Below are 13,017 nucleotides of genomic sequence, written 5' to 3' on the forward strand. Positions count from 1 at the left end.
TTATTTTGTGCCGTGTCCGGGCATTTCTCGATCACGGCTCTGGTCGCTACAACGGTAGTTATGTATACCGATATATACATTATAGTATACATATATATATATCTCACTCATCCATTTTGCTTGCACACTTCAGCTTGCGATCATGAAGGTGTCGCTTCTGACTCAGTACTACCAGCTTCAATTACGCCTACACTAATACTCTCAGGTACATTTCACATTGCGATGCTGACCGAGTCACCAGAACCTGAGTGAATTGCGGCCCGATTCCTGGCTGTTCTGGTTGAGCGTGATTAAATCGCCTGATATCAACACATGCACCAAGAATAAGACACATCTCTACCTTGCCTATGGGTGATACTATTCTGAGATTAAGGCACCGCGGCTACGCGATTGAAGCCTGCTGCTCAGCTTTTGAACAAGAATGCGAGCCTCGAAGTTCCACCTCAGTTCACTACTCAAGGTATCTTTACTCACTACGAGTCCGCTCTCAAGGATGACCGCCGGTTTCAGGTGTATAAACACGTTCCAATTAAATTATTATCAACCTCAGAAGAGAAAGAGTCTAAGTACAACACGAGTCAAGACTAATTTGCCTCCACTCCTCTGCCGCCAATGCCCCTCCCCCCAGAAAAAGATTTCGAGAAGGTGGACCTTCGACAGGACTCAGTGATCGCTGTTGCAAGCCGAGACCGCTTACAAAACGTCGATAGGCTGTCACAGATGATTAGTCCGCGGGTCGAAGAGTCTAATGCCGCAGGGGCGCGCTGAGCGATAGGCGATTGCACTTACGATCTCGTTGTTGTTCAGGATAGCGGCGTCGTTCAAGACATCGTTGAGGGCGTTGACGTCAATGTTCTTGGCAACGTCGACATCCTTGACGGCGCTGATGGGCAGGACCTGGGTCTGGTCGACGTTCTGGCTGTTGTCCTGGGGGTTGTTCGAGTTGACGTTGGAGGTAACGTCGGTGCTGGAGCCGGGGGCAGTGGGCGCGGCGACGGCGAGGGCGGCGAAAAGGCCCATGAGGAAAACGGTAGGCTGCATCTTGAAGGTGGTGGAGAGAGGATAAGCGTGAGCTTGAAAGTGGTTTTTTTTTTGGAGTTGGTAGTGGAAGGAGGCTTGAGAGTGTGAGAGATACTGTTGGGATGATGGAGAGGGAATGGCCCGGTGGTCGGGGGGTTTATATAGCTTTTCTTTCATGCCTCTACATGTTCCCGATTCGAATTCATGTCAAGCGAGAACCATTTACCATTCACCCGTTTGGGAGATTCAGGGGCTGATGTGATCGATTCGATTGATGTGTGTTGCTGCGTTACTTTGCAGGTCAGGGTCCATGCAGGAGGGCTCGATTGTCGCAGTCGAGATGGGTGGTGCCTGTTGATCGAAATGACGAGCCGGAAATCAGACTTCAATTGAAAGGCAATTTTGGTCGCGATATTACCTCCCACTGCAATAAACCGATAGATTCCTGCCGCTCGTCAACTTACATGCCGTTTTGGATCCCAATAAAATGACTGCGCGGCTGATAGGTCACATGTGGCCGAACTGTAGGCCAGGGGTTCGCAGGTCTTGCGAGGCCTCGAACCGTGCTTTGCATAGGAGGTTCTCTTGGCTTTGAAGGATGGTTCGATGGAGGACTGGGGACGAGCAGCCCTGATCAATAAATGGAGTTGTACCCTTGCATCATGCAGAATCCCGCCGTGTTAAGCTTATTCGGGGTTGAACGAACCCATTTGTGGAACCATATCATATTCCGCCGCTCTTTTGGTCCACCCATTTCCCCCCTGGCTGGAACTACACTCCCGGGTTAGCTAAATTACCACCTGCCTAGAATCTCACTCAGTGAGTTACGGTATAGAGAAACATGGCTTGGATGATTATGTCCAAGTATGGAGAATGTCTGTCTAAGCTTGGTCCTCCGAACAGAATAATGCATTCAAACACTTGTTGACCCTGTAGTAATTCTAAGTTAATCTCTTGAAATGCAAGTTCGCTGGCTGGGGTGGTAGTATCGTCTTCGTCTCATGCCCTTTAACTGCTCCTATAGGTCACTGTCTCTGCAAGAGCAAGCATGCAATATTGACTCGAAACTTCGGCTATTCGTGGTTGCGCATATCCTATTCCCAACAATGTCGAACTAGTTGTTCTAATACCAAGACTCTATTCTGAAGTCCACACTCCCACCCCCACCGAAACATTCTTACGGGGTACAAGCAGACGATCCGCCTGAGGCATTTTGAAACAGTATTGTTTATTGTTCCTGATGACTGTCGAGAGAAAGTCCTGTCAATGCTAAATTCAACCACTTTTGATATCTCCATTCCTCGATGGTCTAACGGTCATGATTTCCGCTTGTCAATCCCTTCCGGGAACAAGCGCGGGAGACCTGGGTTCGACTCCCAGTCGGGGAGATTTCTTTTTTGCTTTTGCCTTCCTCCCTTCTGTAAAAGGAGGTATACTTTTTGCCAAGCTGTCCTTACAGTAAAAATATCTAACTTCAATGCAGTTGGGCGCAAACACCATACAGATCACACGGATGTACGTCCCCCAGTCCCAAAATGACCTTCGGAGCGTTGCCGCTCGGATGCTGCTGTGTCACATTCATACCCTGGTCTCCTCTATTCACCACGCTCACTTCACCCCCCGACTCCCTCTCCTTTGCTTGTTTTCGGACATGAGACAGTTGCCTTCATCGGCCAAACATCTCTTCCCCATGACAGCAGTCTTTCAGAGAAGCAACAGACACACAGAGGTGATTTTAATCCGATGAATAATCTCATAGGATGGAAGCTTCACGGTAAAGCGCTAACAGAAAGTGGCTACATCGAGAGTTGCACGGTTCCTGAGATGCAGCCTCTGGGACGACGAACGATGCGTGACCTTCCTGCGTTATTCCCGTGGTAGCCCCCACATCATGGCCACCAAGACCAATCCAAATGCCTGGCTTCACATCTGAAATCTTCCCCAAGAGGTTCCAGCTATCCAGCCCATGTATTAAGGCGATATTGTGCTCGTGTACCCTTCGCTCTGGCATTCAGCGGCTGTTCTTGTATTCTTGGGACGGGCTCTGATGACGCGTGGCGCTTGTGCTTTAGCTGATTAGGATTAGGTCCCACTTAGAGTTCTTGGGTTGGTCAAGTCGTGTAGTTTTGGACGACATGTTGCCTACGAACGATTGCGAGGCACAGTCGGAAGAACAGACGGCTTTGAATAATGTTCGGTTTGCTCTCATCGACTGTTTGTTGCCCCGCACTCGCGAGGTCAGATCAGAGGATAGCCGAAAGAGCACACCAACCCCACCAGTTAGTGAGAGACCGGCTGCACCTAGTAGACGGGCTGAGCGTCCAGGAACCGTGTAATCCTGCCCCCTCTCATCACGCTTGCGAATGAGCCCTCGCGGAACTGTCGCCGGCTTACACGCCGTCAGCTCGGGCTAGCCCGCCGGATACGAGAAGTGGCTCGCTTTCTTTGTTCTCATGACTGCCAGTGAATGGGCCCGAGAAAGCGCCGGCTTACATTCACTTGAAAATGGCTCTTCTCGCAGTAGTGGTTTATAGAGCTATCTCGTACAGCAGCTAAGGGGGTCAGCCTTCGCCAGCTTCAATCACTTCCTCCTCCCCCTCAACTCCCACCCTTCCCATACTGCACCACCATCAACACCACCATCACACCTCTGCTACCATCATGGCTCCAACCCTGTCCGCAGCCGACCCCTCCGTCTGGTACCGTCCCGACTACGGCGCCCGACTCAAGCCCTCGACACGATTCGTCTATAACAGCTGGAGCGAGATCCCCGACGAGGAACTCCCCTCCCACCTCCACAACATCGTACGCAGCTTCCCCTTACTCCTTCTGTATCTCACCTTCCACCCCCGCAAACCCGCAAACCAAAACTGACCATCAAAGCGCAACCGCGCCTGGCCCCTAGGCAACTACCCCTGCATAGGGATGTGGATCTTCCTCCTGCCAGGACTAGCCGGCTTCCCCGAATTCGCCACCCTCGTCGCCCGCGCGCGCCGCTTACCGGACGAATCATCCATAATCCTCGACCTCGGCACAGGACTGGGCCAAGACCTCCGCCTCCTCGCCACCCACGGCGTCCCGACCACGCGCATGGTCGCCCTCGACCGCGAGCCCCGCCTCTGGCAGCTGGGGTACGAGCTGTTCCGCGATGAGGATCGCATGCAGGCGCGGTTCATCGAGGGGGACTTCCACAGCATGTCGGACGCGGCGCTGGCCCCCGTGCAAGGGAAAGTCGATCTGGTGATCGCGGCGCAGTTCCTGCATCTGTTCAGCCAGGCGGGGCAGCGGGCGGCCTGTCGGCGGATCGTCGCGCTCTCGAGGCCCGGCACCACGGTCGTCGGGTTTCAGCAGGGGCGGCGGAGGCCGGTCGAGTATGTCCGGCCGTGGGGGGTGACGTTTTATCAGAATCGGGAGTCTTTCGTGAAGATGTGGGAGGCGGTGCAGGCGGAGACGGGGACAAGGTGGGAGGTAGTCGTTAGGGAGGTTGAATTGGAGGAGTGGGGGATGGAGGAGGAGGATGTCGCGTGGATGGAGGGGGTGAGGGTGGGGATTGAGTTTGTGATCACTCGGGTGGCGTAGCGGTTGACTTTTCTTTGGAGGTGGATTTGAGATGCCGTGTGCTGGGCTGGGTTGGGTTTGATGATATGTTGGTGTGGTGGAGTTGGATAGAGGGGTACTGAATATTGGTATGGTTTATGAGATACGATTTTGATGAGACTTATCGGCTTTGGAGGGTGGTATTATGGTGCCTGGATGTATTGGGGATGGTCGCTGCTTTCTGACTTGGGTTTGCTTATCACATCTTCATGTGTGGCTAATCACCTTGGTGGCTTGTCTACCATCAACAGACTTGACGAATTTTATCTCGGGCATGAAGAGAGCTGACCAGGCTCGCTTTTGAGGTATTCGTAATCCGCAGAAGAGTGCATGCAGGTTGAAGATGTTGGAAGCAATTCAATTGTTGATCACTATGAATGTGTTGTGGCCGAGACCCCCGGATAGTTTTCAAAACACCGCCATTCTCGATACACTCTGGCATCTCCAATAGACCTCAATGCTGAAGAAATCCTCACCATGTCTAACCCAGACTGGCGTTGACCATTGGAGCGATGCCATTCTCTATCGCCTCAGATGACCGCCAATCCGACCAGGTGTGATCAAGGAGTCCTAAGAAACATTAGCTTGAGCGAGTCAGCATTACAACGCGGAACAACTCACCCCATGTCTCGTCATAATCCTGAGTTCCTTCTCGGATATAGTAGCTACCCGCCAGAACCCAGACCATCCACCCTGCGTGCACACTGGGGATCCACTCCGCGAGACACGAAGCATACACACCGGTGTACGTGGTATCGTCCTGCGCGTAGCCGAACTCGGTCAGGACGACGGGCAAGACATTCTTGATACTCGAGTCGTCCGTCTCCAGCGCATTGAAGCCGTCGCTCAGCAAACTCGACGACAGACTGCTGCAGCTCGAAGTCGAAGAGTCGTAGTTGTGCAGCTCGAGGACGATCTTGTCCGCGAAATCGAAGTCCGTCTTCAGGAAGACGGTGCCATCCCCCAGATCGGATGCGGTGGGGATCGGCGACAGGGTCACATCAAAGTTAAGACCCGAGAAGAAGATGAGAAGATCCGGATTGGCGCTGTGCACCTGCTTCGCGTTCTCCACCATGTTGGTGTACCAGTCCTCCCAATTGTAGGAGGTGCTGGTCAAGGTTGCGTTGTCGGCCGGAGTGCGGAGCTCGTTCCGCATGCCTATGCTCTTGACCGCTGGAAGTGATTTGACCTGTGCTTCTTGTCAGCGAGGATGAGGTTGTAAATCAATCTTCGAAGGGACCTACGTGGGTTGCCATGTAGGTCCATGCACGATGCCAATTCGCAACGTTGAAGTAGGTGTCCCCGAACCAAGCGTTGCCATCGGTAGTGCTGCAGCACCACATGGCCTTGGAGATGTGGTTGTCGAGGTGCACATAAATACCTTGCTTGTAGCATTCATTGGCCACGGCATCGTAGACCTTCGGTTATTAGTATCCAGTGCTGCAGTGGGTCTGGCCGTTGCTCACCTGCAACCTAGTAGTTTCGTCATTAAACTGAGGATTATTGCTGATGATATCGTTGTACACAGCTGTTCCATTGGTCTCTCCCAGGGCATTGATCAGAGATGTCTTGATCGGAACATCTGCGCCGTTCTCATAGATGTCGTCGATCATCTCAATGGCGAAGGTTAGGCGGATGACGTTCATGCCCAGACTCTTGATCTTGCTGACGATGTATGCAATAGACTGGTACTGCAGCCCTTCGGGCAGCATGGCCTCAGCTGCACCAGGCCAGTTCACCCCGGCGTAGGTAACATTGTTGCCGTCCGAATCAACGATCCATCGCCCAGAAGTAGAGAGAGGCTCAGATGAGATTGCATTGGCGACCAGGGGTCCTGCAGCAAAGAGCAGACCGAGTACTCTTCGGAGGTACATTCTGACGGTGCTTGGCTGATGGAGGATAGAAGCAGGTGGAGTCCAGGGGTATCGCGGAGGACTATCGCCTTTTATGATGAGCTTTCTCGCCCCAAACGCTCATACGGTTGGCCCGCGTACACCCATGTCAATCAAGGTCGCGTGATTGACCCATTTTCACCCATTCTCCGGTCTTGCTGATATCTCCATATTGCCCGGGGGTCGTCGAGTGCTATTCGTGGACAACCTGATTGTGCCTGTCGTCAAGCGGGGAAATAGACTGCCTGGCGCATCATCTACCCATTGATCCCCGCATTGTAAAACACCGAAATGCGCGACATTCGTGCTCTGAGACCAAGAACAGCCCACACAGCTGCTTTCCATGCACGTGCTCCCAAGGGGTTCTGAAGTGAACAGCCTAGGTTTACATCAACTCAGACGATAGCCAAGGATGTCCAGGAACCATATCGGATAATTTTGGCGGATGATGTCATGGTGTTCTTCAGCATCTCTGCAAGTCCTTCTTCCTATGCTTGTTGATTAGCTGATGTAACCCTGCAGCAACTCCCCGTCCCCGCATGAAGAAAACGCACCAATGGGTTGAATCGTGCAATTAGCCGATGCTTACCCCGCTTTGCGATCAGAGCTTCTCCTGGGCATCCCCACTGTCCGTGGTCACCGTGCTCGCATGCTGGGGCCGATGGTAAGCCCTTTGGATTGAATTGGCCGTGGAACAAATAGGATCATAAGAAACTTGGTTATTATGAGCAGGATCGCCCTCTTGATAGTCCAGTCGCCAAGCTTAGAAGTGGTTCATGCTTCAGCCAGAGGAGAGTTAAAGTAAAAGCATGTTGTGTTAGGAGAGATGAGAACGAGAGGTGAGAGATGAGAGATGAAGAGTCAGGGGAGGTGCAACCGGGCAGTGTGACCTGTTTGTTCGATGTGTCTGATTTGTCCACAATGCAAACAACACCTCTGCTTTGATACTTTTTCAACACCCCGTCACTTCACCCTCTCACTGTTCACATCATCTGTTATGACATGGTGTATCGCTTGTGCATCTTGAATTGACGATTTAGTGGAAGGTCAGTTATTGACATGAAGGCAGAGCAAGAAGAAGCTATTCTCTGTGCAGAACTTCTGGTAGAGTTACCACCTCAATTTCATAAGTATTCAAAGTCACTAAGCAGACCGACTGATTCCAAGATCAAAAGAAAGTGAACCTCGCCGATCTGGCTAATAAGCGACCGTGTCTTATTGTTTCGCAGCTTATCGAATCTCACAACATCACAACATCACAACAATGCATCTCTACCTCTGATGGTTCGATCCTTCGATCCACGAAGCATCCGCTTTCTTCTGTGCAGCTCATCCCGCACTCGCAACAATAGACTTGGTCTGCAATCATACCAGCCATGCAGCTAATTTACGGCTTGCCCAATAATGCAGTCTCTTATCGTGTTCCCGCCTTGTGGCAGTCGGTTCTCCGATCATACTCCGGTCGCAGCAGCGAATGACACCGGCCCCGGAAGCTTAGCTGCAGATAACGAGCCCGCTAACCGAGGCTAGAAATGTCAACAGTCCAATCGTCCTCTGCAACGGCCAGATAAGCGGCATGACCCCAATAGACGTTTGCCCAGGATCACGCAAGGATGCTTGGATGCCACCGCTTCTGCGTTTGTTCATCAAGGCATCAAGAGCCTATCCGACACCATCACCAACCAATCAAGAAGCCCATCGAGCTTCGTCTGTCGGCGGTGTGGGCTTTCATGTCGCAATCAAATCTCGCATGGTACCTACTTACCATGCCTGCAAGGGGTCCACTGCTCGTGAGGGGCTTTTGCCATGTTATTTAAAGTCGCGTTGAACGGCTCGATTTCGGCCAGCTCGTTCCCAGAGCGCGCTGACCAGACTTCACGATGCTTGTTCGCCAGCTTACGGTGGCTCTGGCCCTTGCGGCTCTGGCCAATGCTCTTCCCGCAACAGTCAAGCATGTCCTACATGAAAAGCGCGACCGACACTCTTCGGACTGGGTGAAGAGGGCCCGCGTCGACAGCCATGCTGTCCTGCCTATGCGCATTGGGCTGGCCCAGAGCAATCTGGAGAAGGGGTACGATTACCTCATGGAAGTCTCCCATCCGGATTCTGCTCGTTATGGGCAGTACTGGACAGCGGATCAGGTTCATGACATATTCAGTCCCTCCGAAGAAGCCGTCGAGGCAGTGAGAGAATGGCTTGCCTCTGCTGGCATTGATCTTTCTCGAGTTGTGCACTCCGACAACAAGGGCTGGCTTGCCTTTGATGCTTACGCACACGAAGCCGAGAACCTCTTGAAGACTAAATTCCATGAGCACGAGAGCGCCAGCAGTGCGAGTATCAGAGTCGGATGTGACAGGTGTGTATGGCGCTTGTGAGAGGCATACCGTTAGCTAATCTGTCTCTAGTTACCATGTCCCCGAACACATCCAGCACCACATCGATTACATCACGCCCGGTGTCAAGCTCACTCCAGTGGTCAAGAAAAGCAAGAAGGTCAAGCGCGCGTCGCAGCTCGGTCATGCTTCTAACGTGAAGGCTGTCACTGGCGATGAAATCATCTCCAGCAAAGCCAAGCTGCTGCCGACTGAGCTGCAAGGCTGCGGATCCAACATGACCCCCACGTGCATCAAGGCCTTGTACCAGATCCCCGATGCGACGAAAGCGACAAAGGGCAACACTCTGGGGCTGTATGAGCAGGGCGACTACTTTGCCAAGGCCGACCTCGATCTCTTCTACAAAGCCTATGCTCCTTGGGTTCCTCAGGGCACGTATCCTATCCCAGCGCTCATCGACGGAGCCAACTACTCTGTGCCGACTGACAGCTCCTTGAACACCGGTGAATCCAACATTGACATTGACATGGCGTAAGTAAAATGAAATGATTCAGGACGCACGGAACTAAGACAATCTATAGCTACGCCTTGATCTACCCACAGCAGGTCACCCTGTATCAAGTCGACGACCAGTACTACGAGCCGCGTGAAGTCGCGACTACCAACCTGTTCAACACGTTCTTGGATGCTTTAGATGGCGTATGTCCGATCCGACCCTCTCGTGATTCTGGCTAACCGTTCCAGTCCTACTGCACCTATAGTGCATACGGGGAGAAAGGCAATGACCCTGACATTGACCCCGTCTATCCTGACCCCAACGCTGGCGGATACAAAGGTACATTCCCGATGCCATATCACCGCAGAAAACAAGCATTAACGGTACCCTAGGCAAGCTGCAGTGCGGCGTCTACAAGCCCACGAACGTCATCTCGGCATCCTACGGCCAAGCCGAGAAAGACCTCCCGGTCGCATACACCAAGCGCCAATGCAACGAGTTCCTGAAACTCGGCCTGCAAGGGCACTCGATCCTCTTCGCCTCCGGCGACTACGGGGTGGCCTCCTTCGCCGGGGACGGCGGCAACGCGAACGGGTGCCTGGGCCCGGAGGCGAAGATCTTCAACCCACAGTACCCGTCCAACTGCCCGTACGTGACCTCGGTGGGCGGCACGATGCTCTACGCGGACCAGACCTACGAGGACGCGGAGAGCGTGATGCACGCGAACCTGGGCGGCACGGCCAGCAACTTCAGCTCCTCGGGCGGCTTCTCCAACTACTTCCCGCAGCCCGAGTACCAGAAGAAGGCGGTCGCGACGTACTTCAAGCGCGCCAACCTGACCTACCCGTACTACTCGGAGCTGGAGGTCGACCTCAACACGACCAAGGGCCTGTACAACCGCATCGGGCGCGCGTACCCCGACGTCGCGGCCAACGGCGCCAACTTCCGCGCCTACATGGGCGAGGAGCTGTACCATTTCTACGGAGCGAGCTTGGCGTCGCCACTTTTCGCCTCCGTGCTGACGCTGGTGAGTTCTAGACCCATGCGAGACCCGCAAGGCCAGTCGGGGGGGAAGGGAATGGGGAGGAATGGCCACCGATGTTCCAGCCCCGAACAGAGCTAATCCGTTGTTATTTTTCTCTCCTAGATCAACGAGGAGCGTCTCGCGGTCGGAAAGGGTCCCGTGGGCTTCATCAACCCCGTTCTCTATGAGCACCCGGAAGCCCTGAATGATATCACCAACGGCACCAACGCCGGATGCGGTACCTACGGCTTTAGCGCTATCCCCGGGTAAGTCCAGTCCACAGGCACTCTATCGGACGCAGATCACGAGAGTTTACTAATACTGTAACCGCCACAGATGGGACCCCACTACTGGGTTGGGCACACCCAACTACCCCAAGCTGAAGAAGCTGTTCTTGTCTCTCCCGTAGAGATCGAAGTCGCAGCCACAACTTCATGACTGAACAAACAAAGCTCAATCGAGCACACGAGTTTACAAACCACTAATTGCTATCCCCCCCCCCTCGCCTTTCTCGTATTCTAGAAACCTTCACTAGGCAGAAAACAAATGTCTCAGCTCCGTCCCATGGTCTGATCGGGGCGAGTGGCACTTCTATCGATCCTTCCACCCAGAGAAACCCCAAAGTCAATGTACATAAGCTATTGAACTTAAAGCACGAGCAAAAAGGGTCTTGACTCTTGAGTCTCTTGACATGACTAGCAAGCAAGTGCCACCGCGCACTCATGTCGCCCACGTGGCATGTGTAGGATTGAAGATCCGCTAGTGTCTAGCTTTAGTCAGTGTGGTATGGGTCCAGGCACCTGTGAGCAACACAAACGTAGCGATGAAAAGTTTGTGCTTTCGAACGAGAAGCCCCGGGGCGAGGCCTAGGATTCGACTCGAAGGTCTGAATGCAATACAACCGCGACGCGAAACCAGCCTGCAAATTTTGATATAGCTGTACCCCCTATTCTCAACGGTTTTCCAAGGAACCAAGAAAACTGCTGGACTATAGGATCTGACCCAAGAAGACAGATGAGATACCCGAACGGACCATGGTAGTCGCAGAAGGACCAAGGAGCGGATACGGGAATCCCCGGACCAATTAACACCACCAAGGGTCCGTCCTCGTACCGAACCCTCACACCAAAGCAAGGTTAAAGAACACGGCCGAGGAACTCCGACCATGCAACCTAATATTGCAGCCAAGGAGGGAAGAGACCGGCAAAAGGGGATTAAAGCTCCTGGAGAAGAGAGCTTCGTTCAACACGCCACAAACCACTGCCTGTAGGTCAGGCTAGAGCAGAACGAACAAACTGCGTCGTATCGAGGCCTTACTGCACACAACATTGTAGGCTCGAGTCATGGCGCCAGAAACGATACAAATCTCAAACTCTGGGTCTGGTCCAGCATCAGACCGAGTCATCTGCCAAGGCTTTCGAACTTCCCCCCAGCGATTCTTGACTCGGGGCGCCTCAATAAAACCCAGTGCTACCCCTCGAGTCATCAGTCAGCTCCTTGCCTCTAGATTCAGATTCAGATTCAGATTCAGATTCAGATTCAGATTCAGATTCAGATTCAGAATTAGGGCCAGGATCCAAACAACCGAACTTGTATCCCCCCAAGTCGTCATCTCCCGTATCGATGATGAGACAGTCGAATCATGAAGAAAAATCTCCAGGTTTCACCTCCACATCGACCTAAATTTTGGGGAAGGGGAATGGACTTGGCCGGCCTCGGTGTGGAAAAGTGCTTCCGATTAGGTAGGTGTGTACATTCTTGTACATATCCAGTACGTTATCGTGACCGGCGCCCGCGAGAATTTCCACTCATTAGCATTCTACGTAACAGCACACCAAAAAAAAAAATAAGAAAAAAAGTGCAGACTGCAGGGTTTCCGGCTGGGGCACAAGGTTTGTTAGCGCTCGGGCGTAGAACCCGGTTTTGTTCGAAGAGCCGAAAGGCCTGGTTCTCAAAAGTTGGGGAACCGAGACAGCCTGGACGAAAGGTGTTTTCAAGTTTGAGTTTGTAGTCTAGGAGTCTAGGTGCATCTTGTGTGGGAGGACGGGGAGGCTGTTTCGTGTTTGAGGTTGGTTGGAGGAAGAGGAGTTTGGTAGCGAGCTTCCGTGTTGTTTTGAGGTTGGGAGATCAGGGGCTAGGCTGTGAGTGATTGCATATGTAAGTACTTGGGAGTAGGATTCGCTTATAGGTTTAGTTGAGGAGCTGAAACTCTTTCGTCAAGCTCGTTACCTGTTCCTTGCATGCACCTCAAATAAATTCTTGTCACAATGACCCAAAAAAAAAGCACGTTTTGCCCGGTTCCAGAGCCATGGATTGGTGTGGGTATGTTTCTCTTCTGCTTGACTAGGGTCTGGCATGCAGAACCCATGAGTGATGTGTGTGTGCAGTGTGCACATTTTTAGAGTTCCTCGCTCAGATTGTGCTGGCGGCAGGACCCGGATGTAGCCGGGTGGTAAAGTTAAATTGCTTACTCGTGCGCGAGAGGAATCCTCATGCAACCAGTGCATTGGGTCAGAGGTTACAAACCGACACTAGGGGATGCGGTTCGCTTTTTGAGTCGCATCGCGTATTCATCTCAAGAAACGAGGCAGTGAGGATAGATCACCCGGCTGCCCTGATCATGGGGATCGATCGTATTTGATCACTTCAGATATT

General features: G+C 52.7%; 4 protein-coding genes and 1 non-coding gene across 5 annotated transcripts; 3 read left to right on the forward strand and 2 right to left on the reverse strand.

Annotated features, from left to right (window-relative positions):
- Positions 1 to 499: 499 nt before the first annotated feature.
- Positions 500 to 1,112, reverse strand: ASPACDRAFT_80423 (uncharacterized protein). The gene is made up of 2 exons (XM_020205652.1): positions 790 to 1,112; positions 500 to 711 (listed from the first exon to the last, which is right to left on the reverse strand). The coding sequence occupies exons 1-2, from the start codon at positions 1,039 to 1,041 to the stop codon at positions 694 to 696; spliced, it is 270 nt and encodes an 89-aa protein (XP_020053973.1). The 5' UTR covers positions 1,042 to 1,112; the 3' UTR covers positions 500 to 693.
- A 1,206-nt stretch (positions 1,113 to 2,318) lies between these two features.
- On the forward strand, positions 2,319 to 2,408 carry ASPACDRAFT_t243. Its single transcript has one exon. It is a non-coding gene; the product is annotated as a tRNA-Asp (tRNA).
- Positions 2,409 to 3,512: 1,104 nt separating this feature from the next.
- ASPACDRAFT_1858376 (class I SAM-dependent methyltransferase) lies at positions 3,513 to 4,599 on the forward strand (the record flags this gene model as incomplete). The annotated part of the gene is made up of 2 exons (XM_020197604.1): positions 3,513 to 3,825; positions 3,904 to 4,599. Exons 1-2 carry the CDS (start codon positions 3,682 to 3,684, stop codon positions 4,597 to 4,599), a joined length of 840 nt encoding a protein of 279 aa, XP_020053974.1. The 5' UTR covers positions 3,513 to 3,681.
- A 499-nt stretch (positions 4,600 to 5,098) lies between these two features.
- On the reverse strand, positions 5,099 to 6,491 carry ASPACDRAFT_32475 (cellulase family protein; the record flags this gene model as incomplete). The annotated part of the gene is made up of 4 exons (XM_020199879.1): positions 5,099 to 5,187; positions 5,239 to 5,814; positions 5,858 to 6,035; positions 6,084 to 6,491. 4 exons carry the CDS (start codon positions 6,489 to 6,491, stop codon positions 5,099 to 5,101), a joined length of 1,251 nt encoding a protein of 416 aa, XP_020053975.1.
- Positions 6,492 to 8,389: 1,898 nt separating this feature from the next.
- Positions 8,390 to 10,771, forward strand: ASPACDRAFT_62622 (S53 family peptidase; the record flags this gene model as incomplete). The annotated part of the gene is made up of 7 exons (XM_020203803.1): positions 8,390 to 8,865; positions 8,915 to 9,373; positions 9,424 to 9,541; positions 9,587 to 9,677; positions 9,731 to 10,365; positions 10,486 to 10,628; positions 10,699 to 10,771. 7 exons carry the CDS (start codon positions 8,390 to 8,392, stop codon positions 10,769 to 10,771), a joined length of 1,995 nt encoding a protein of 664 aa, XP_020053976.1.
- Between the last annotated feature and the right edge of the window lie 2,246 nt (positions 10,772 to 13,017).

Source organism: Aspergillus aculeatus, assembly GCF_001890905.1.
Source record: "Aspergillus aculeatus ATCC 16872 unplaced genomic scaffold ASPACscaffold_13, whole genome shotgun sequence".
Lineage (NCBI taxonomy): Eukaryota > Fungi > Ascomycota > Eurotiomycetes > Eurotiales > Aspergillaceae > Aspergillus > Aspergillus aculeatus.